The 25,082-nt window shown below is 38.0% G+C and overlaps 1 protein-coding gene across 1 annotated transcript; it reads left to right on the top strand.

Moving 5' to 3' along the window:
* The first annotated feature begins 1,550 nt into the window (after positions 1-1,550).
* On the top strand, positions 1,551-24,679 carry LOC139759466 (tRNA (32-2'-O)-methyltransferase regulator THADA-like). The gene is given in 11 exon segments (XM_071681616.1): positions 1,551-1,687; positions 2,572-2,681; positions 2,908-2,993; positions 5,213-5,325; positions 8,821-9,123; positions 11,625-15,705; positions 15,945-16,098; positions 19,576-19,749; positions 20,443-20,528; positions 24,043-24,313; positions 24,316-24,679. Coding segments are annotated over 10 exon segments (5,580 nt in total). The 5' UTR covers positions 1,551-1,687; positions 2,572-2,593; the 3' UTR covers positions 24,540-24,679.
* The last annotated feature ends 403 nt before the right edge of the window (positions 24,680-25,082 follow it).

The following is a 25,082-nucleotide window of genomic DNA, read 5'->3' as shown; positions in this document are numbered from 1 at the left end:
TGTCAGATAGAAGATTGGTCAAGATAATACGTCGCTGTAGGGTAGAAGAGGTAGAACGCAAAAACTAAAGTAGATATGAGAATATGAATATATAATTTAGAGTGTATTAACGACTACCTGCTCCATCCACGAAACGGATCAGATGACAAATTAGGTAGAGCTTCAAGCTCTATGAACCAAAAAGGGCAGGGGGAAGGAGCCCACGAACGAAGTTGAATTGTAAATCCGGATATTCATATTGCACGAACACCGATGAACTCAAGATCCAGATTTATAATGCAGGAACTTGACAACATTCAGGCAGAGTTGCCAACTTAGCGCTTTTTTTTTTTTTATAGAGCAAAGACTTTTTTTTATAGTGTTATATCGAAACAATAGATGGCGACACTAATGCATTCGTTTACTTTAATGACGTCACGTACCGGGCCCGAGAAACTCGGTAATTGTCAACAACATGGCAGGAGGAAAGGCCCCGTCCATCATATGCAAGCATACAAGAAAAAAAAAACGTGAATTAGAATCAATAGGGAGCTGGGAACATATGTGCCATGATAATCCCTATCATTATAGAGTAATTTTTATGGTAATAAAGTACATCATAGTAAATCAATTGTTGATATAGTAGGTGTGAATAGTTTCGTTTTATTACTTGCAGATGCCTTTAATGGATTAATGTAAGGCACAAGGCACTCAAAAATAAAACTGTGGAGCTGGTAATTGTCATTGCGATATATGTTTATTCATAATTATTGTTATATATGTTGTAGATTTCTCTTTTGCTAGGAGTATTTGAATTACACATGGCAGCTAGAGACTGTGTGAACTACTGTGGCCTTTTTTGTCTATTTTCCTGGCGCTACCTCGCTAAAGAGGGGGTGGCGATACTGTTTCCTGTGGGACTTGGTGGAGCCGGGAATGGATGAAGGCAAGCATGAATATGTACATGTGTATATATGTATATGTCGGTGTATGTGTATGTGCATGTATGTATATTTGTATAAGTTGATATGTACATGTATGTATTCCTAAGAGTCCACGAGGAAAATGAAACACTATAAGTTCCAATGTGTATGTATGTGTACGAGTATTGGTATATATATATATATATATATATATATATATATATATATATATATATATATATATATATATATATACATGAATGGATGGGTCATTCGTGTTTCCTGGCGCCACCTGACATAGACCACCACAACCTCAGGACACCGAGGACCGTAGATTGCGGATTTGGAATTAGCAGACCTGGAATGATCGTGTGTTTAATATCAAAGCAGTCAGTCGAACCAGTTATTATTAGTTTGGCATGTCGAAGAGCATTTCTCCGTTGTCATTTTAGTAAGCTTTATGCGTTTTAGCGCTTTTCGGGTGTGAATCTAGCGCTATCCGAAGTCTTGAGTTGGCAACTCTGGACAACAGATGTTTCCCATAACAACACATGGATAAGATGTTATGACTCTTCGTCAGAAGAAGAAAAATGAAATATGGAATTATACTAAAGTTACGTCGATTCGGCGCTGAAAGAAAAGAATTGTAAAGGATCAATTTAGCCCAAATTCGCTATTTGGATATTGAGTGATAATTGTTCTGCAATATTTGTGTAATGTTTAGAGAATACCATAACGGTTTGGGAACACTGTTTGAGGACCAACAGTTTACTGAACGATTTGAGGTAAAGTGATAAGTGTGTGTATATCACAGAAAATTTAGACTTGGTTAATGTAAATATATTTAACTCATGAACGTCAAAACCTATGAAAAAGTCAAACTTCCCTAACTTTCGAGGGTTATCAGTTTTGATATTTTAGAATCTTGCATTCTTTCAGTTGTCATTGTTGAAATTACTTTTCAAATTGCACAGACTCTTAGATATTCATTTTCTTCCAATCATTGCACATTCAGATTTACGTTTCTGAGACAGCCGCCTTTCTTTCATTGGGTTTCTGTTTGGTATGTCATGTTTCTAGTGCTTCAATCACCATTCTTTTTAACTGTTTTTCTGCTTCACTTGGTACTGTGCTATTTTCATTGTGTAAAATTCCCAGGTTCCAGTTCCTTACAACATCCCCTTAGTTTCTCCTCGTATTTGGACTCTAATGATTTGATATCTTCTCTCCACATCCCTTTAGTGTATAACTGAATTTAACTGAGGGAGTAGAATGCATATTTGTTGGGCCTAACTTTTCAGTGATGTTCTCGGGTATTTTGTTACGCAGAACTTAGTTGATGGGAGTCATGTGATAGTAGTTTTCTTCCTAGAACATGATATGAAGTAAAATTATTATATGGTTCTGTGAATATTGTTTTGCGAAAGGATCATCTGGTCAGTTCTTTGTACCTATAATGCAGACTTTTGTATTGGGCTTTAAATAATCTTTAGCGATGCATATAATCTGTGCCAAGCTGGGCTTAAACATAGGGATATATTTCTTTTGGAAATCAAAAGCTTTTCATTGGATTGGGTTTTTGTCCTGTACTGTATCTTGTTGAAACTTTATTGTTATAGTTCATTCTTGAATTATGAAGGTTAAATTCTGATTATAGATTTTGTGTCAGTGAATGATAACTGGTAATCATCATGGGATCTGCTCATCTTCAATTAACAATAAAAGGAGGAAAAGTTCGGAAATCACACATGGAAAAACTCAGCCTGGATCCTCCTCCTGGTGAGTTGCAGATACTTGATGTTTACTATTCTACCATTTTTCAAAGCATTTCACTGTTATGTTTAGACATAAATGCTGATGATTTATGAACTGATGTGTCATAACTTCTACCCATGAATAAAAACTTACCTCCCTCTTCAGAACTTCATGTTGTAGGGTAACTGTCAGAAGTTTACTGACTTCATGTATAAAACAAAGAGCATTTTATGATGAGTATATGTTTCAGGCACAGCTGAAGAAGTAATCCAAGAAGCTTTCTGTGAACTTACTGCACCTCAGAGTCCTTTACAGCAGGTCAATGCTGTGGAAAAGGTGATTTCTTGCAATTTCCCTTCATACCAGTTGTAGTATTTCTAATTTTGATGGCTAATGCAGAATCTTTTTACTTAAGGTTACTGTATTTCTGTGCATTTATATTTTTGTATAGGAAAAGAATGGAGAAGTTGAAGAAAAATATTGTTGAGTAATGGAATGTTTTTGCTTTATATGCTCTTTAAGTGATGAGTAGCTACAGGCAGCAAAGAAATTTATAGAATTTCTGTGAATATGAGACTCAGTTGTATTACAGAATTAAGACTTTGTGTGGATTTATCATTTAATCTATTTCAGTAGCTTACTAAAAGATTCAGGAAAGTCTCAGATATATTCATTGTATCTCTCAGAGGCAGACTTGCATTGTTGGAAATGATATATTTATCTTATTCAGTTTTGTATATTTTACATTCTCTTCAGTGTTTGATTGTCTCATAAGCTATAAGAGAATATCCTTGTGGTGAGATTATTGTATCTCATTCTTCCCTAACCACCCATTCAGTAGTAATAACTATATTGTGCTCCGAATATGCTTCCATCCAATCAGCAGTCTTTACCCATCAATGCCGTCATCCTCCTTCTGACTGTCAGTTACATCCAGGCTGACCGCTGTATAATTCTTCGGATCTCCAAACCTGTCAGATGTATCTAGACTTCCTTGTTATTGTCAAACACCTTCTGGCTGAGGTGATATACATGTGAAGTGTATGTGGTTTTGGGTTTATGTTTAACCTTATTTTGGCATTTTCCTTTGCATTATGATTCAAGGATTTTTTAGTAGGGTACCAAGTCAAAAGGTCTAGTCAAGTTTAAAAGGAGTAGCTAACTTACCCCTGTTTTATTTTGGTTCACTTCAGAAGTATTGCCTCTTGTCAAGCCCTGTTATCAGTCATGTAGGCCACAGTACACATACCTGGTGTACTGTAAGGTTCTTATTTTATGCGTTTTTTTCCCATCACTGAGTCATTATTAGGGGATATAAGAGATGTTTATTTTACCATCTTTTGCAGAAAAGTCCCTTTCCCCCAGCTAGCATACCAATGAATACTGGTTGATCTTTCTGGTGATGTTTCGGTGATCCAGCAAGGTTGAGAGCCTCCCTTTTTAAAGAGAATCCTGCTATATTGTTAGTAAAGTGGTAGGCATAATTACCAATAGTACATGATAGTGTATGATGCTAGAGTCTCATCTTAGATAATGGTATATGATGAGATTAGTTCAGATTCCAAGGTCATCACTTGAGCAACCGAAGTGGAACTATGCGAAGGTCTTGGTACTATTATAATCAAGGATTTTTCAGGCTGCCCATCCATAAGAATCTTCCTATTTCTTGTGATAACTTTCCTTTGGTTCTAATCTTTCCAGTTGGGTTTTGGCAAGAATGAACATAAAAGTTTTGAAATCATTTGTAGTACTTCTCTCAATGCTGTTTTTGAAGAACTTTATTCCTTATTTCAGATTATACACTTTCAGATTTTCAAAAATTAGTAAAGAAAACCTGGTCAGTATGTCTGCTATGATGGCAAAAGTATATTACCATGCTAGTCTTTCCAAGGAAGCTTTTCATGGAGAAGTTTTACAGATATATATTTAATGTTCCTCAACACTTTTGTCAAACTATACCATGTTCTAGACAAAAAGGATCAATCATGTTGGCTTTGGGCTTAACTCCTGTGTGGTGAAGGATTGCTAATGTAGAACAGGATAACCTGAAGGTTTGTTTGTGATAATTTCATGTCCTGGTAGTTTCAAACATTCCTTCATGTCATTAATTTTCCATAGCTCTTGGGAAAAAATGTTTAAGGTGGGAAAAGCAAGTCCTGAAGAATGAAAAGCTGTTTCTCTCCAGGGCAGTGTTTTGCAAGCAAATTTCCTGGTTATTCTTTGCTGCTGTACCAGCCTCTCTTTTTCAAAAACTTTTTTTTAATGATGATCGCTACCCAGGTGGTGCCTAACAGCCAGCAGGATGATCTCATCATTGCCAGGTGGAGACTGTTGATTGGAGGGGATACCTGGAGCAAGCTAGAGCTGCTACCACTGAATGAGTGGTTAACAAAGTGTGAGGGGCATTCATCTTCTGAGACAGTAGGAGGTTAGAGGCTTCTAATCCCAGAGATCATGGAGATTCTCTCAAAACTTGAGACTGTTTTAGAAATGAATAGTTTTTTTCATTCTTCAAAACTCACTTTTCTTTAATTAATGTTATTCTCAATTTGCAGCTACTTTCAGCAGCTTCAGGTTCAGAAAATTCAGCAAGGATATGCACTGCAATCCTAATGTCAGCATTGTTGCAGCTGAAGCCAAAGGTGCAGCTCAGAAACAAGATTTTGAAGTAAGCTTATGTCAGTTTCCTCTTCTTTTCCACACCATTAGTGACTGATATTTTCATCATCCAAGTTGTGAGTCAAGGAACATGAGCTTATGCAAGCCTCTTTCTTTACTTTGCAAAATTGTCTTCTGGATTTTTTTTTTTTCGTGTGTGTGTGTGTGTGTGTGTGTGTGTGTCTTTATTAGCTTTTTAAAATACACTTTCACACCAAGGAAGCACTCTGTTAAAAAGGATTTCAAATCTCTTTAAAAGTGCAGCATTATGGTAATGATAGTAGAATATTACAGAACTATTATAACACAGTTTTGGAATAACAGTTGCAAAATGCCTCTTTTTTTATGTTTATTATATTTTGTAAGCCCACCCCATCTTTGCCTCACCTCGCATCACTATCATTATAGCCATTAACTTTACTCCAGATACTAGAGGAGAACACTCACTTGTATATGCCAAAGTTTTAACAGAGAAAGATTTGTTATGATGTTCCGTGAGAGTAGTATGAAAAAGATCTGCTCAAAAATGAAGTTGTCATAAAATAAGTTGAACCAACTCTTACATCTAACTTGAATGTTTTACCTTTTGTCCCATAGCAATTATATATATTTTTTTTTTGCTGCAGAATAGTGTGTATTGCACATGTTTTGCTTCCCTTGCTTCGTGCCACCAAAGTGATTTTAAATTTTCTTTGTATTACCTGGTGCTAAGATACATAAGGCCATCACCATTAAGTTTAAAATGGATATGCTCAAATGATATGAGTGAGGTGAGCAAACAGCTGATATCAAGGAGATTGCCAAGAGTGGAACATAAATCAAAGACCTTGTATTCCCAAAGTCCAGTTACAGAGAGAATGGAGCGATTGATAACCACATGAATCAAATACCAAACTCATGAAAATGTTCCCATCAGCATGCTTGTAATACAAGCAAAGGCCTGTAGTATACGTGTTGACTTAGCAGTGGAAGAAGGAGCTGTACCGACATTTGATGCCTGTCCTGGTTAATCTAGGAATTATGGGAAATGCCATGATTACCACAACATCAAGATGAGTAGTGAGGATGCTTCTGCTGATGTTGCTGCCAGAAATATCCAGGGAACCCTCAAGACTGGTATCGACAAGGACAGTTATTCTCTCAAGCTGATTATTAATGTTAGCAAGAATGGATTGTCTTGGAAGAGGATGCCTTTGAGAACATACATTTCCTGTGAAGAGAAGACTACACCAGGATTCAAAGCTGCCAAAGATCATGTGATGCTGCTTGTGGGGGGCAACACCTAAGTTGACTGCCAGCTTAAATCATTAATATTTTACCTTTCAGAAAATATAAGAGTTCTAAAGGGATATGTGAAGTCTGATCTGAGGGGATAGATAACAGGCAAAGTTTTCTGTGATTATTTTGTTGCAAGGCTCCATGTAAAGGTGAAGAGCACTTTTTGGAGAATATGAGTTTTAAGATTCACCTTCTTATTGATAATGCCCATAGCCGTATGCCCTCAATACAGGACCTTAGTAAGTACATCAAAGTAGTCTTTCAACCCCTGAATATAAGATCTCTAATCCAGCCAGTGGACCAGGGGATATATACTTTTGATGCCTACTGTTTATGGAGAATATTTGCAAAGCTCAGATGACTGTGAGGAAATTCCAGAAGTCTTACTCCGTAAGGGATGTTATCATGATCATTGATGAGGCCTAAAAGGAGTGTGGTGGAAGCTTTTCCCTTAGTTTGTTCATGGATTTCAGGGTTTTAATGTCGACACCAAAGTATCAAGAACATGTGCACAGATTGTGGAAATGGCAAAAAAAATCAGAAGGGTAATGTGGAGGAGTTGCTTGAACTGCATGACAAAGAGCTTTTGAATTCAATTGGAGATTGAATGCCATGAGGAGGTGGTAGCAGAAGATGGGGAGGTCAAGCAAGTGCATTTTTTCTCCAGTAAGGGGTTAGATGAAGCATTTCATCGCTTCAACCTTGCTTTCACTATATTTGATGAGGATGACAAACACAGAACAGAGTTCAAAGTTGGCCTGAAATGTCTTAACTGACATCAGGTGCTATAATGAAATCCACCATGAGAAAACAATAAGGGCTAAACAAACAACACAAGATTTCTCTCTGAAGAAGTACACTTGTGAGGAGGACTAACCATCAGCATTTATTGACATAATAGCCACCTTCCACAAGTATGGCACCTGACCCAGATAACCTCTTTCTCCAGTAACTCCTTCAACCACTTCCTCCCTCTCCATAAGCATCAGCAAGCAATTCAGGAACAGCAGTAAACATGCACGTTGAAATGAAGTTTGTTATTTTCTGTTTTATTGATAGGATCATTATACAGTATGTACACTAAAGTATTTTATATTCAGTACTGTCTTATTGATAATGAAACATCCTAATCCCTATTACTTACATTATTTGTTGTACACATTTTATATTCATGCTGCAGTATTCAGGAATGTAACTGTCGAACAAATCAAAAGGTGCCTGTACAGAGATTGCAGTTAATAAGGGAAGGTGGGAGTGTTCATAGAGGTAGTCTCCAAATACATACTAATGCAAATTTTATTCCTTTCTTTAACAAAATGGCAAATTAAAGCTATGAGCAGGAAATACTTTTATGCGGATGATTTAGCTTTACACGCTTCATTTCACCTCTCCTCCCCTGCCCCTTTTAATGCTTATTCTCTTTCTCATACCTAACATATTTATTATCTCAGTGTGAACTAGTGCAGCATCTCAGAATGAGAAAGCTGTAACATGATTGAAGTCAGTGGTGATGAAACGCCGTTTCTGCTTTTAATGTCTCTAAATTTCACTTGCTTCCTTGTGTTCAGTGTCAAAACACTACAATGTAACCCTTTGATAACATAAGCATGTTGGGTATAACCACTTCTACCACTTTGTCTTGGAAACACCTTGCCAGTAGTGACTTCACATTTAACAAGATAAGAGGCAGTTGGTATCCAGTTGTGGCACCCTCTCAAATCAAATATATTAAAGCTGCACACCACACAAAACAGAGTGCTTTGAACTCACTGGTTGCCTAGCAACTGCAGAAACTCAACACCTACATAGTGAAACAAAGATCCTCACCATGATGTGCATAGTTTTTTGCAACCATTTCATATCCATTCGCCAAGTAGGAATAAAATCTTACCCTTGCCTCACACTTTAGCAACCTCTCTTCACAGATCCTTCCACCTCCAGAAAATGTTTCACAGACAAAACAAATGACCCAACAAGCACTAAACAACCACCTTCACAGCTCAGTCTTAAACATTACCCACCAGACATGCACCCATGTGAAATCACACTCTCATGATACACACATAGGACTCTTTGAGAACCAGATGAATTGAATTAACAGAACCCATCCCTTGTAATATTTTACATGTTCAGTTACTTTTATATTTATCTTTCTCTCCATTTCTTTGTATGAGAAATGTAGTAGCTAGATTTCAACAGTAATATTAATGACTCCTTTTTTTATCAGGTTTCTCCCTTCTATTAGCAACAAGTATCCACAGTTATACCAAGAAACTGTAATGACTGTGCTGAGTTGTGCCTTAAACTCGAATGACCCCATTGTCCTCGTACAGGGAGTCTCTCTTCTTGTTGAGGATGGAGGAACACTACTTTTATTCTGGAAGCCTAAGAAGAAACATGATGAAAATGGCAGCAATTTTGAAGAATCCAGCAAACAAATGATGGCAAACAATACACTTGTGGAGCTCCACCCCATGATTGTAAAAGCAATGTTACAAGGGGTAAACTTACTCTGGCAAAGAAGCTTCAAGTAAGAACCTTTTGCTATAAAGCAAATGTCTTACTCTTTAAACTTATTTCCTTATATTATTATTATTATTATTGTTGTTATTATTATTATTATTATTATTATTTTATTATTATTATTTTTATTTTTTTTATTTTGCTTTGTCGCTGTCTCCCGCATTAGCGAGGTAGCGCAAGGAAACAGACAAAAGAATGGCCCAACCCACCCACATACACATGTATATACATACACGTCCACACATGCAAATATACATACCTATACATCTCAATGTATACGTATATTTACACTCAGACATATACATATATACACCTGTGCATAATTCATACTGTCTGCCTTTATTTATTCCCATCGCCACCTCGCCACACATGGAATAACAACCCACTCCCCCTTCATGTGTGCGAGGTAGCGCTAGGAAAAGACAACAAAGGCCCCATTCGTTCACACTCAGTCTCTAGCTGTCATGTAATAATGCACCGAAACCACAGCTCCCTTTCCACATCCAGGCCCCACAGAAGTTTCCATGGTTTACCCCAGACGCTTCACATGCCCTGGTTCAATCCATTGACAGCATGTCGACCCCAGTATACCACATCGTTCCAATTCACTCTATTCCTTGCACGCCTTTCACCCTCCTGCATGTTCAGGCCCCGATCACTCAAAATCTTTTTCACTCCATCTTTCCACCTCCAATTTGGTCTCCCACTTCTCCTCGTTCCCTCCACCTCTGACACATATATCCTCTTTGTCAATCTTTCCTCACTCATTCTGTCCATGTGCCCAAACCATTTCAAAACACCTTCTTCTGCTCTCTCAATCACACTCTTTTTATTTCCACACATCTCTCTTACCGTTACATTACTTACTCGATCAAACCACCTCACACCACATATTGTCCTCAAACATCTCATTTCCAGCACATCCACCCTCCTGGACACAACTCTATCCATAGCCCACGCCTTGCAACCATACAACATTGTTGGAACCACTATTCCTTCAAACATACCCATATATATATATTTATATTTTTTTTTTATATACATATTCGCCATTTCCTGCGTTAGCAAGGTAGCGTTAAGAACAGAGGACTGAGCCTTAAAGGTAAAATCCTCACTTGGCCCCCTTCTTTTTTTCTTCATTTGGAAAAGTAAAAACTGAAGGGGAGGATTTCCAGCCCCCCACTCCCTCACCTTTTAGTTGCCTTTTACAACACATAGGGAATACATGGGAAGTATTCTTTCTTCCCTATCTCCAGGGTTTGATCAAGTAAGTAATGAAAGGGTTAGAGAGATGTTTGGTAATAAAAAGAGTGTGGTTGAGAGAGCAGAAGAGGGTGTATTGAAATGGTTTGGTCACATGGAGAAAATGAATGAGGAAAGATTGACAAAGAGGATATATGTGTCAGAGGTGGAGGGAACGAGAAGTGGGAGACCAAATTGGAGGTGGAAGGATGGAGTGAAAAAGATTTTGAGTGATCGGGGCCTGAACATACAGGAGGGTGAAAGGCTTGCAAGGAATAGAGTGAATTGAAATGATGTAGTATGTTGGGGGTCGATGTGCTGTCAATGGGTTGAGCCAAGGCATGTGAAGCGTCTGGGGTAAACCATGGAAAGTTCTGTGGGGCCTGGATGTGGAAAGGGAGCTGTGGTTTCAGTGCATTACATATGACAGCTAGAGACTGAGTGTGAATGGATGTGGCCTTTGTTGTCTTTTCCTAGTGCTACCTCGCACGTGTGTTGGGGAAGGGGTGCTGTTTCATATGTGGCAGGGTAGCAATGGGAATGGATATAGGCAGTAAGTATTAATATGTACCTTTGTATATATGTGTGTTTGTATATATATGTATATGTTGAGATGTATAGGTATGTATATATGCGTATGTGGGTGTTTATGTATATGCATGTGTGTGTGTGGGTGGGTTAGGCCATTCTTTCGTCTGTTTCCGTGTGCTACCTCTCTAATGCGGGAGACAGTAACTAAGTATAATAGATATGAATAAATATATATTTATAAGACAAGAACAAATGGGAATGCTGAAAATCTTTTTCACTCCATTCTTCCACCTCCAATTTGGTCTCCTGCTTCAACTTATTTCCTCCACTTCTGACACACACATCCTCTTTGTCAATCTTTCCTCACTTATTCTCTCCATGTGTCCAAACCATTTCAACACACCCTCTTCTGCTTTCTCAACCACACTTTTTATTTTCACAATCTCTCTTATCCTTTCATTACTTACTCCATCAAACCACCTCACACCACATATTGTTCTCAAACATTTCATTTCCAACATGAGAGAGAGAGAGAGAGAGAGAGAGAGAGAGAGAGAGAGAGAGAGAGAGCAGGGAAATGTAGACTCCTTTGGACTGCGAATTTCTTTGATGAGGCTCTACTCCCATTGATACAGCCTAGCCAAAGTGACTCGCCACTCCCAGTGTATACCATTACAGGCGAAACCCAGAAACAACAGTTTTACTTAACAACACTAATACATATTTCCTTTTCAGGGAAGCTTCATCATCAGTGGAAGCTTCTGTCATCCTGCAGTGGATACAGCAGCTGATAAAGAACAGCACCATGTATTTGCAGCAGCATTGCAGTAATCCTGTACAAAATATAAACATGTCTCAAGAGACACATGATCTACTGCAAGCCGTACTAAGTGTGGTCCGGCATCGTAGTTGTCCTTTGGACTTAAGAATTAACTGTGGTCAGCTGTTGGTTTTAATTCATAAGATTATCACTCAGGGAAAGCTTATTCAGTTGGTACAACATGTAGCAAATGGAGATGGTCAGTATTGTGATCTGACAAGTCTGGCACAATTAGCCATCATTAATGGTGTCTTGTGTAATGCACAAGGCAAGGATCTTTATGTTAGTTGTGATAACACCTGCCTGGGTGAACAAGTACTTCAGGCAGTTCTTACCTTTGCTGGGCAAGCTAATGATGGCAATATTGCTGTTGGTACAGTAAGAGTAATCAATCAGTGGACTTTGCGTACTATAGAAGCACTAGAATCCTCTTATGAGGAGAATGTATTGAAACATGTATTGGACTTCAGTTCTCACCTAATGTCAGAACTTTTAGACTACCTTTGGATAGCGTGGGATCACTTCCTTGACAGCGTTAAACATGCCACCAAGGAAAGTTTTATGAATCTAATAAAGATCCAACAAAGTGTTGAGTTAGAAAATAGCAAGTACCATCTTTTAAACATGTGCAGAACATTCTTGAATCAACTAAGTACAGCAAAATATAGATATAGTGCCGTGAGCTGTATGGTGCCTGTTGTTGGAACCCAAACCCTTCTTGAGCTTTATCCCGACTTACCACATGAGCTCTTAAGCCGTATGAAGGATCCAGCCATGGCTAGTCATGCAGCAGAATTGTTAGAGGCACTTTTCACACAACATCAGAAAGAAATTCCATCAGGAGACTGGCAAAATATGTGGCTTACCATTTTCATTGATTTATTTTCTAAAGAAATGCAAACTTTTGGATATGAATTATTATTCAAGAAGTTACTGTTTACTTGTCCAGAGAGTCTTGATACAGCAGTAGCAAGACTTATTCAGTGTTCAGAAGAATTTGTTAGCGAAAAGCTATGTCTCCTTATTATGTGTGTAAAGATTGGTAGATATTCACCACACTGGCTCAAAAGTTGCCAAGATAGGTGTGATCAAAATAACCCTAGTATATGGAAATGTATTTTACCATACAAGATCATCAAGGTCTGCTTATCACACTTAGATGAGTCAGTAAGAACAGCAGCTTTTAGTCTTCTGTGTGAAAGTCCCAAATCTACTGAACTACTTGAGAAACCTGAACATGATCTTATTTTAGATTATTATGTTTATAGTATGACATCTCAAACACCATCATACAAGCAGCATTTACTGAGGAGCACAAAGAAACTTCTGCACAGGATCAAAGATGGTTCTGCAGCCTTGATAAGACTTGAAAGAAAGAAAGACAGTTACTCTGCTGTTAGGCCCATCATTGATAAACAAGCATCCTTTTGCACAAAATTATTTTCTTTAATGGTACAAAATCTAAGCTGTGGAGCAAATACTTTACGTCGAAGTACAGCTCTGCATATTTTACAGCTCTTTCATGAAATTCTTTTAGAAGACTCAGGGGTAGTTCTTAGTATAGATCAACTGATCCAAGATCAGACATACATTGATACCCTTCTCTGTGTATTAGATGACTCATATGAGACCAACAAGATTATTGCTCTAAAGCTATTGTTTTCTGTTGTTCAAGAAAATTGGGGAATGGAGCATGAAGCAAAGATATACTCCATTACAGAAGCTGCCTTCAGCCAAGCTTCATCATGTAGGCCCCCTGATTCTCTTACTGCAGCTTATCTTTTGAAATTTTTGTCTAACCACCCTGTAATAGTGAAAATGGTGAGAGAAAAGCTGGTGCAAGAGAATCATTTTGAGAATTCAAGAGAGGTACTGTGTAGGTACATAATAGATTCTCTTAGAAAAGAAGTAAAACTTGCACAAGAAAATTTATTAATGGCTGCAGCATCAGGTCCCATGTATGGATTTCTTCAGTGTTTGAAAGTACTGCTGTTAGATATACCAGAGTCAGAATTGAATGAATTCCATCAACTGTGGTTTCATGTGATACAAGAAGTGTTGTCAGTGTGTTACACAATTTCTGAATTAGTGGCCCCAGTGGTAAGGAATTCCTCCCCAGAAGGCCATTTACCTATGGATCTCAACCCTGAAAGCCTTGCAACCTTAAGAGCTGCATTGCAATCATCCCTTGGTAATCAGCAGTTCCAGGATAGAGAGATTATACTGTCACAAGAGTCAAAACCTGATGAATTAGTGAAGGCTCAGGCTGTGAGTGCACAGATGCTTCTTTTGTGTGCTTGGCGGTGTGTAAAGGAGGTCTCGCTGATACTGGGTGATCTGGTACAGCATATGCCTCTGTCTCCCAGTGCGTTTGCTTTGCTTACAGTTCATGATGTCATTACAATAGGTCAGTATTTTCTCACACAACTGTTAGAAACAAAGCATAGAGGAGCCTTTGAACAGTCCTATATTGGTTTTGGAAGGGTATGTGAACGATTATGGCAATGTGAAGAAGAACAGCTTAGAAAATTGCCTGAAGAATGGCTTACAGATGTTTTCAGGTCAATACAGAATGATGATGATACCAGATTGTGTGCCACTCGTCGCAGTGCTGGAGTGCCATTTATTGTGCAGGCTGTGCTGTCATCTGAACCAAGTATTAGGAGAGCAGTATGTTTCAAAAGTACCATGAAAAATCTGCTTACACTAGCAAAAGAATGTCAGTATGATGGGACAGGCTCCAGAATTCATGCCTTCAATATTCTGAGAGCAGTATATCGTGACACAAGACTAGGAGACCTTGTAATACCTTATGTTTCCTCTGGAGTTAAAGCTGCAATACGAGGATATCGTAGCACATCCTGGGCAGAGCGTAATTCTGCTGCACTCCTTTTTGCTGCATTGATGACACGGATGCTTGGTGTAAAACAGACACAGGATGACCTTAGCCACAAAAATGCCATGTCTGCTTTAGTTTTCTTCAGAAGATATCCAGAACTCTTTGACTTCTTGAAAAGTGAATTGGAGGCTGGAGCTGCCAATGTAAAGGAAAGAAGGTTGGTGCCAGCACTCTTTCCAACTCTGTTACTTCTAGCTCGATTGTCACCAGCTCCCCTGGAGGGTCGTACTACATCTGTTTCTTTGACTTCCTTCACCCCAGCTGTCTTGCAGTGTGCTTCCTCCTCGGTGTTGCACCTTCGTGCTCTTGCTTCCCATGCTATTGTTCCCCTTGTTCCTCCAAGTGAACTTCACCAAGTTGTGCACCAGCTTTGCAGGGGAGCTTATCTTACAGATCAGAATCGCCTTCATGGTTCCTTGCTCTGCCTTTTGAAATTGTTGAAACAATATTGTTGTAGCATCCCCTCAGCTGACATGAATTCTGTTATAGAGAAAGTGTTCACAATATCTTGGGCAGCAACCGAAGATAATCCTTGTTTATTGACACGTTGTTGTGCCCTTGAGCTCTTTACATTTCTTAATACAAAACATCTAATACCCAAAACATCACCCATATTAACGTTTATAATTTCAGCATCTTCTTCGTTAATCCAGTCAAATGATTCGTCATTACCCAGCAAACCTTGGTCAGCACTATGTCAGAGACAAGCAGCTCAGTTTTTGCTGAAATGCTATCATAGTGAAGAATCTGATGCTCTAAACTCAGTCATTACTCTCATAAACAGTGGTTGCTATGAAGTAAGACTATGTGTTCTAGAGCACATAGCTTGTCTTCAGAATCCCCAAGAGATTATCATCAAGCAGCTGCTGGACAGAGTGAAGAATCAAGAAAAGCATACAGAGTGTCTTACACAGATATATTGTATCTTAAGTAAGGTAATTCATCCACAGCAGGTTCAAAATAATGTTATAGAAAGAGATCATCTGACTTTTCTTCTGCAACACATCATCTCCAGAACCATAGAAGAAGCTTCTATAGAACTAATGACAGCAATGCTGCAATTCAGTATTGTAGTTGTTACCACATTATTATCACTGGTATGTAAAGGAGATGTTTAGATATTATTCTGGTTCTGTAAAGCTTTGTGACTGTGCTATGATATATTTCAAGTTATGCCTTAATTATTTGGAGTTGATTATGAGAGTAAATCTTTTGCTTCCAGCATTATATGACTGAAGATATTGTGAAGAACATGATAGGAAAGTGTGAATTAAGGAACTCGTACTTCATGGAAGTAGTGTGTTTATTTCTATAGCTACTTATTTTCACTTTCCAGAAACCTGTTTATAACTTTAGTGATGGGGTCACTCAGTGGTTAGAAATAATTTTAAGCTACTCAGCAAGTGAATACAGCACAGACACTCATCTGATGGTAGCTGAGGGAATATCCAACATTGTGCCTTTCTTTCCTTCTCACCCAAGTATATCTGGTAAGTGTCCTAATACTAACATGATTCATTTTATCTGTAGGCATTTGGCTGTTTCATATTAAAAGATAACATTCCCTGTGTCAATTCTTCCTCAAATGCTATAGCTCTCACAAAATGTGTGGTCGCTTGTATTTTATTAACATGTTCAGGTCGCTGTTTCACATTTGAAAAGATGCCATTTAGTGATTTAGAATTTATTTTTGCGTGAGGTCATATGATTAACTAATCCAGTGTAGGCCTGATCTTGTATAATCTGTCTTCTTTTTTATGGTTCATTATCCACAAAATGCAACTGTTATCTTTAACCCTGTAAAGTTATAAACTCTGGCAGTGGAAGGTTGCAGATTAAGTATAGGGTTTGAATGAAAAGAATCTGGAGATAGTGAAGACTTTGGGATCACTGAAAATGGATATGGCAGCAGATGGAACCATGAAGGCTGAAGTAAGCTAAAGGGTGGGTGAGAGGACTAAGGTCCCAGATGTATTATGGAGTGTGTAGAAAGAGAGGGCACTGTCTGTAAGGGTAAAGATGTGCCTGTTTGATGGGTTAGTATTCCTAATGGTGTTTTATGGATGTTAGGCATGGGCCCCAGACCAGAAAGTATGAAAAAGGATGTATGTGTTGTAAATTGAGTTTTTAATGACATTGCGTGTTGTGAGTGGGGGTTAATTGAGTGAAAAATTCTATGGGAAGAAAAAGAAGAGTGTGTATGAAAGAGCTGAAATGTTTCTCACATATGGAGAGGATGAGTGAGGAGAGGCTAACTAAGAGGGTATCTATACAGGAAGAGGAAAGCATAAAGAGAAGGGGGAGACTAAAGAGGAGATGTATGGATGGAGTGAAAGTCACTTTGAGTGACTGGGGACTGAACATGCACAAAATAGATTGAACTGGGGTGATGTAGTAAATGAAGTGACATGCTATGACTGGTGTGAATCAGTGCATATAAAATGGTCAGGGTAACAGTTAAAAGATCTGTTGGGCATTGTTGTAGATAGGAGACTGAGTATGAACGAATGTGGCCTTTTTGTCTGTTTTCCTGGTACTTCCTCGCTGAAGCAGGGCATAGCGAGGCTGTTTCCTGTGGGGCAGGGTGGCGACAGGAATGAATGAAGGCAAGCAAGTATCAATGTGTACATGTTTATATATGTATATGTCTGTTTATGTGTATATATATGTATGTATATGTTGATATGTATATGTATATATGTGTATGTATTTGGGCACTTATGCAAGAGATGCTTGTGGCATGAGAAAGGTGGGAGGTGGGCAGTTTAGAATGGGTAGTGAATGGTGGGATGAAGAAGTAAGATTGTTAGTTAAAGAGAAGAGAGAGGCATTTGGATGATTATTGCAGAGAAGTAATGCAAATGACTAGATGTATAAAAGAAAGCGGAAGGAAGTTAAGAGAAAGGTGCAAGAGGTGAAAAATAGGGCAAATAAGAGTTGGGGTGAGTATCAATAAACTTTAGGGAGAATAAAAAGATGTTTTGGAAGGGGGTAAATAAAGTGCGTAAGACAAGAGAACAAATGGAAACGTCGGTGAAGGGGGCTAATGGGGAGGTAATAACAAGTAGTGGTGAAGTAAGGAGATGGAGTGAGTATTTTGAAGGTTTGTTGAATGTGTTTGATGATAGAGTGGTAGATATAGGGTGTTTTGGTCAAGGCAGTGTGTGAAGTGAGAGAGTCAGGGAGAATGGTTTGGTAAACTGAGAAGAGGTAGTGAAACTTTTGCAGAAGATGAAAGTATGCAAAGTGGTGGGTTTCGATGGTATTACAGTGGAATTTATTAAAAAGGTGGTGTCTGTGTTGTTGATTGGTTGGTAAGGATATTCAGTGTATGTATAGTTCATGGTGAAGTGCCTGAGGATTGGCAGAATGCATGCATAGTGTCACTGTTCAAAGGCAAAGGGGATAAAGGTGAATGTTCAAATTACAGAGGTATAAGTTTGTTGAGTATTCCTGGGAAAGTATATGGGAGGGTATTGATTGAAAGGGTAAAGGCGTGTATAGAGCATCAAATTGGGGAAGAGCAGTGTGGTTTCAGAAGTGTTAGAGGATGTGTGGATCAGGTGTTTGCTTTGAAGAATGTACATGAGAAATACTTAGAAGAACAGATGGATCTGTATGTAGCATTTATGGATCTGGAGAAGGCATATGATACAGTTGATAGAGATGCTTTGTGGAAGGTTTTAAGAGTATATGGTTTGGGAGGTAAGTTGCTAGAAGCAGTAAAAAGTTTTTACCAAGGATGTAAGGCATATGTACTAGTTGGAAGTGAGGAAAGTGATTGGTTTTCAGTGAATGTTGGTTTGCGGGAGGGGTGCGTGATGTCTCCATGGTAGTGAGTCAGTTGTTGTTCGCTGATGATATAGTGCTGGTGGCTGATTCAGATGAGAAACTGGAGAAGCTGGTGACTGAGTTTGGTAAAGTGTGTGAAAAAAGAAAGTTGAGAGTAAATGTGAATAAGAGCAAGGTTATTAGGTTCTGTAGGGTTGAGGAACAAGTTAATTGGGAGGTAAATTTGAATGGAGAAAAATTGGAGGAAGTGAAGTGTTTTAGATATCTGGGAGTGGATTTGGCAGTTGATGGAACCATGGAAGCGGAAGTGAGTCACAGGGTGGGGGAGGGGGTGAAGGTTTTGGGAGTGTTGAAGAATGTGTGGTAGGTGAGAACGTTATCTCAGAGAGCAGAAATGGGTATGTTTGAAGGATAGGGGAGAAAGAATACTTCCCACGTATTCCCTGCGTGTCGTAGAAGGTGACTAAAAGGGAAGGGAGTGGGGGGCTGGAAATCCTGCCCTCTCTTTTTTTTTTTCTTTTTTTTTTTCCCAAAGGAAGGAACAGTGAAGGGGGCTGGATGAGGGTGTTTCCTCAGAGGCCCAGTCCTCTTTTCTTAACGCTACCTCACTGACGCGGGAAATGGCGAATAGTATGAAAGAAAGAAAGAAATATATTATATTTATATATATTATTTATATATTTTTTTATTTATTTATTATACACACACACACACCTTACCACTGTTACTAGTCTCTTCTTTCATGAAGTTAAACCATGACTGCAAAGTCACTTTCTGTGGTGTGGTGTCATCATCAGTGGATGAAACAAGTACAGTCATGTTGAGGAACTTTATTCAGAGGAATATATCACTTCTATGCTACTGATGTTAGGGAGTCTCTTACATTATCTTGTTGCCCCAGCTGAAACTGCATTTCCCAGACATGTACAACTTAAGCTTTCATTTCTCTGTTCTAGGTAACTCCCATCTTTCCAACTTTACAAGCTCAGTTTCAGCATATCACAAAACTCATTATGCCCAAGGTGCATCTTCCACATGAAGGACCATGAACACATACTCTCCAGTTGTTATATTTTCTCCCCTTGCACACATCCAAACAACATCACCACACTTTATGACCTTTGGTCCATATACATGTACAGGACATCTGGTAACAGCATCTTTCTCTTAATCAGAGGCTGCCAAACTGGATGTCTTTGAATCTGTGGTAACTCTGCTACAGAATGATTCTGAACTTGTTCGTGACAGGGTTGCAAAGGGAGTGAAAAGTCTGTGGGCAAATCATACTGATCAACCACAGCTTTTTCTTCAGTCTACAAGGGTCTTGCCAAAAATCTGTGACATAATAGGTGAGTAGATTTAAAGATCCAAACTGTAACTTCAGAAAAATTACAGATTTTTAAGAACAGGTGAGCTGTCTGCATTTGATGCACAATATGTAAATGCTGCTGAAATGAACATGAATGGAATTGCTTGGGATATGATGGAGATATTAAGATATGAAATGATAAGCATACAACCAAGACAGAAATTGTAGGGGGTCCAGGACTGTGATACATAATTTATCAGTCACTGTAATTGAGCCATGGATATACAGTTGCTCATTGGCCAGTGTATAACTTGTAATTGTATAGTTATGTACAAGTAAGGACATTAGAGATGATGTAATAGAAAGATGTGTTAAGAATAATCAGGCAGATGCAAGTGATATAGGTGGATGGAAAGGTCGGAAAAGGCTTTTGTTTAAGTAAACTGTAGAGTGGAGGAGTGTGGGTTAAATAGGTGTTAATATCAGTGAATGTTTAAGGCTGTATTGTAGTCAAGGCTTTCAGAAAAGAGTTTTTTTTATACACCTTTCCACAGTAGGATTGAGATGATTATTTTGCTGGAAAGGGGCTGCATTCACTAAGCTTTTCAGGTTGTGATTATGATAATTGAAATAATGAAATGCAGTATAATTTCTACTCTCCTCATGAATTTTGATTTTGATTAAATTATGACACTATGCATTTGTATAATTTTGTATTAAACTCTTATTACAGGCAATACTGGAACACCAGAGGGTTTATCTTTATTGGTGAAGCTTGCCTTGAAAGAAGACTTACCTCAAGACTTTGGATTAGCTCAGGTAAAACTAATCCTTGAGATGTTTAAACTTTTTTGATAAATATAAGGATTGGAGAGGAAAATTGAAAAAATGGAGATGCATAACCAGATGGGAAGAGAGGGTACAAAAGACACAGAAACAGAAGTATTAGCAAGATGGAATTATGGAAATATGTAGAGATTAAAGTAAAAGAAATTTAGGTCAAGAGAAAGGATAGAATTAAAACTCAGTTTAGAGAAAATTCCTTGGTTGAGATGAGATAAAATGTTGGAGATTAATAAATGATTATGTAAATGGTAGGCTAGATGGGACTTGTAAGTACAGTAGATAACAAGCTACAGGGGATAAAAAAAAAGATGCTGAAGTTTGGCATTCCCCCTGCAACAGCAAATGCTATTTTGCCACAGTATTTGTCAGCTGCAGATTAATCATACTGTGTAAGCTCATGGTCACTAAATGGAGAGGAGAACTGCTAAGTATGTAACATTTGCTATATATCTATCCGTATCTCTGACACCTGTTCTAATTGAAACTCCCTTAAAGGTGTGGCTACGGCAACAGAGTCTCCATAACTAAAGAACTCCAGTGCCACTTTTTAGCTTTTAGTGCCTCACTCGTAACAGGCTCCTGTCTAATGTTCGTAATTGCTACTTCTGTATAATGCTCCTAAATACTGCTTCTACCTAATGTTTCTACCTAATAATCCTGCCTAACTGTTTCTATCCACTACTTCTATCTCCTGCTCCTACCATTTTGCCAAAAGGCAGGGCTACTGCATAGTGCTTATCACAGGAAAATCTAGATCTGAAGAATGAGCTGCATGAGTTAAGTGTTGTCAAGTGTTACATATGACAAGAAGAGATTGTATGTTTGTGGACAGAATGCCAGTAGTCCACATTTTAGTGAGGCAAAAAGAAAAGACAGCTACCTCGGACAGAGGAGTGCAACTTGACAACCACTAAAGTGCTGGCTTACTAAACAGATGTCACTAACCCTTCTGATACCCAGGTGGGTGGTACCGGTAATATACCTCCTTGATTGTTGGCTGCCTACCAACTACTAACTACTTGTAACTATTGCAGCTTGCAGTATTACCATGGAACATATACTAAAGGAATGCCATAAATATAGGAATCTAAGAGTCAAACACAAAGATATAAAAAAATGAAAAGATGAAAGAATTGGAGAAACTTTAAACAGTAATGTTAATGGAAGTAGGCAGACTGATTTTATAAAGGAAGCTAAAATATATGATACTGTATAACTAGTTTTAAGTTTTTAGATATATTTTAATCTTGAGACAATCCAGCTGTGGAATGTAGTAGGTGTCCTGAGGACTATTCCTTATCAAAAGATTCAAGTAAAAAAATTTGAGTCATCATTTGGCAGGAAATATCAAGAACTATTGAAAAGAAAGGAAGAATCTGGTAAACTATTCATTGTTGTTGCTTTATAAACATTTGAACAATTGAATTTAATGTGCTGCAAAAGCTTGGCTTATCACATTGACATTTGCTGACTACTCATACATCTTAGTCCCTTCTCCATCACCAGCCATGGATTTCTAATAAACAAAGAACTTCTCCCAATGCTAACACTTCAGTATCCAACAAATCATTGTCACTGTAATTAGTGCCCCATACACAGTCACTAATAAGCAACTTGATGTGCATGCCAGGGCTGTACCTTCCTCATCATATCATAGGGGTAACTGAGACACTAGCATTCTTTCCCAGGGCTAAATGTAGTTGCTTGTGACATAAGGCATCTCTTCATGCTAATAAAGCATACCTCTCATTTTATATGATGTTAGGAAAAGGCAACCTGGACAAGTATGGCTATCGTCCCTACAAGTTATGTAGCTGTAACTGTAGGATTTGATTTCTTGCATTTGCTCATGACGTAAGGCACCTCTGCATATTGATAAGTTTGCCTTCAGATTAGAATAAGGATGAAAAGAGGCATCTCATATAAGAATGGCTAGGGTCTCCATACCATAAAGCATATATCATGGCTGGAGTCCTTTAGTGTTAAGGTGGCAGATTTTATTTTTAGATACAGATACTGAACCATTTATCAGGAAAGCTTGGGACTGGAGGTGACCTGGATTTCAAGTTTTGCCAGTTTTCTGGAACACAGCCCAATATATACATAAGACTGAATAGATAATGAAAAATAAAGAACAAAATTGTATTGAAGAGATACAAATTAATAGCCTTCTAAAGCAGGGTCTGTTTGATCTACAAAGCCCATGCCATTCAAAACTAGTCAGTTTTGAAAATATCCGGATTTTTGGGACTTGTGGTTTCATGGAATCGGGATAAATTGTTCAGTACCTTTAATACCAAAATATATAATTCTGTATGAATGATTTTAAGTTTTAGATATGATATTTGCTTTTATCAGAGCTGCCAAACATTATGTTTTTGCCGTATTTATTAAATTTTTTTTAGATTGATGTGGCAGTACGATTTTTCTTAGGAAAATACATTTTTTTGAAATTTTGGTTGTATGTTCATGTATTTCACATGTATTGTGTATGTGATGTATGTGAAGTGCACACAAGTACTAATGCAGTGTAGAAAATAACAATCAGACCAGTCAAGTTCCAACAATTTCGCAGAAATAACCCCACAAATTGTTGCATGGTTGGTCTTACTGTCTGATCATATCTTTAGCTTGTGTAACCAAGCTATTCCTGCTCCTAGGCCAGGCCCTCCTAAGGCTTTAAAAAGTCGCAGAAATTATTGATAGAAGTGGATAATGAATTTCTAGTTCCTTCCATTTATAATTCATGTTTGCTATCTTGTCACTTGCTCACATCACAGCAGTGCTGAAGATGAGAATTTTCAGTCTTGTAAGGAAAAACAACACTGAATTTCACCCAAATCTTGGCACACAAACATTATCAGATTTCCGCACACAGAAAGTGTATAGCTGTGCTTAAAAAAAACAGTAGTCAGCAAGTGAAGTTCATTGAAAGGCTTTTTTGAGAAGTGCATACAGATAACCACTGCTTATAACAAAAAGATCTCTATCTAGGACTAAATATGTGTGGACAAAGAAATGTTAGAACCTCTAGTGACTTTGTTTGAGGACCAAAAGTGAAACTATTAACTAGATACTTTGTTTGTTTTAAAATTAACAATTGTAGACTATCTACATGTACATAAATGAATAAAGATGACAGCTTGAGCCCTGGACATCACAATTTCCTGTATTGAAAATGGAGCTTGTTTTGTGTGTAGTTGTAAGTTTTCTTGAGCAAAATTCCTCTTTTTGCTCAAAATTCCATGTTTTTGCCATGTTTCCCTTTTTTTGTTTGTTTGTTTAACAATGTTGGCAGCTCTGTTCTACTAAATTTCTTTTAGCTTTCCTTGAATTTTTGGTCAAAGTACTTTGATGTGCATCACACAATCTTAATTTTCTGAAACTGGCACTGTCTAGGTAATTGGGCTTATCCTATTTAAGGGCATTTGCATAACTGTGTACAGTGGTATTTTCAGAAGTTATCATTCGTTGTATATACTTTCAGGATGATGACAGGGTTTTTGATAAAGGAGAAATGAATGTTTACTGTGAAAGTCTCACAGTAGCAAGGACAGCTTCAAAATCCCTGTCCAATGCCTTATCTTCATGGCCATCAGATACCATCCCACCAGTGTTTTTGAAGCATCACATTAAGCCATTCATGTGCTCACCATCACCTATGCACAACAAAGACAGATTCATGGAGACAGCAGCAGGAAGTCAGAATGATATATTTCTCTCCATTTCCAGTTTGCTCTACATATTAGAACAGGATATCATTTTGTCTTTCAGCATATCTCATCAATGACTGATACAGCTGTTTACTGTGTTAGAAACCTTGATGTGTGGCTTGTAAGATTAGGCTGCCGTTCAGCTATTTGGAGAGCTCTAACACATCATTATCATATTCAGTCAGCTTTGGTATCAGCAGTAGTGGTATCTTTGCAAGGTAGTGTAATTAAAGGTAAGTTTCTAAGTGAAATTTTGGATGATCTTTTATAAGGGTTACAGGGACTTTTATTTTTCTATTTTCTAAGCTTTTTAGTGTACCTTGGTATTAAATATGATGTGATGTTATTAGAAACGTGTGGAAAATTGCTATAGTAATTGTTTTTTATATTATATAAATGAACTTTTGTGAAAATTAATGTCAACCCAAATTTTTGTGATCAGGGAAATGAATATTCCAAGATTTTCCAAACTTCTGGAATTTCTTGATATTGGTTGTTCCTTGGATTTGTACGGAAAAATAGCAGGTTAGATGGTGTATGGGAGGTTGAGGGAGTAGTGAGGAATTGGACCCTTAGTGAAACAGGATTTTATCCCAAGTGGTTTATGGCAACCACTGCTCACTATGAAGAAATGGAAGGGTCTCTGTCAGTTTGCCATCACTAGGGACAGCAATTGTACTGAGGCAGGGCTATTTCAGTCTAACCATATGCTGATAGTGTTGATTAATTTTCTGTCAACTGAGGTGGTGTATACAACTTCAGTGACAATCCCCTTTCAAGAACCATTGAGTTTACAAGCAGCAGCCATCTGAAG

Source organism: Panulirus ornatus, chromosome 33 (genome assembly GCF_036320965.1).
Source record: "Panulirus ornatus isolate Po-2019 chromosome 33, ASM3632096v1, whole genome shotgun sequence".
Taxonomy (NCBI): Eukaryota; Metazoa; Arthropoda; class Malacostraca; order Decapoda; family Palinuridae; genus Panulirus; species Panulirus ornatus.
This window is presented reverse-complemented; position numbering and strand designations above follow the sequence as displayed.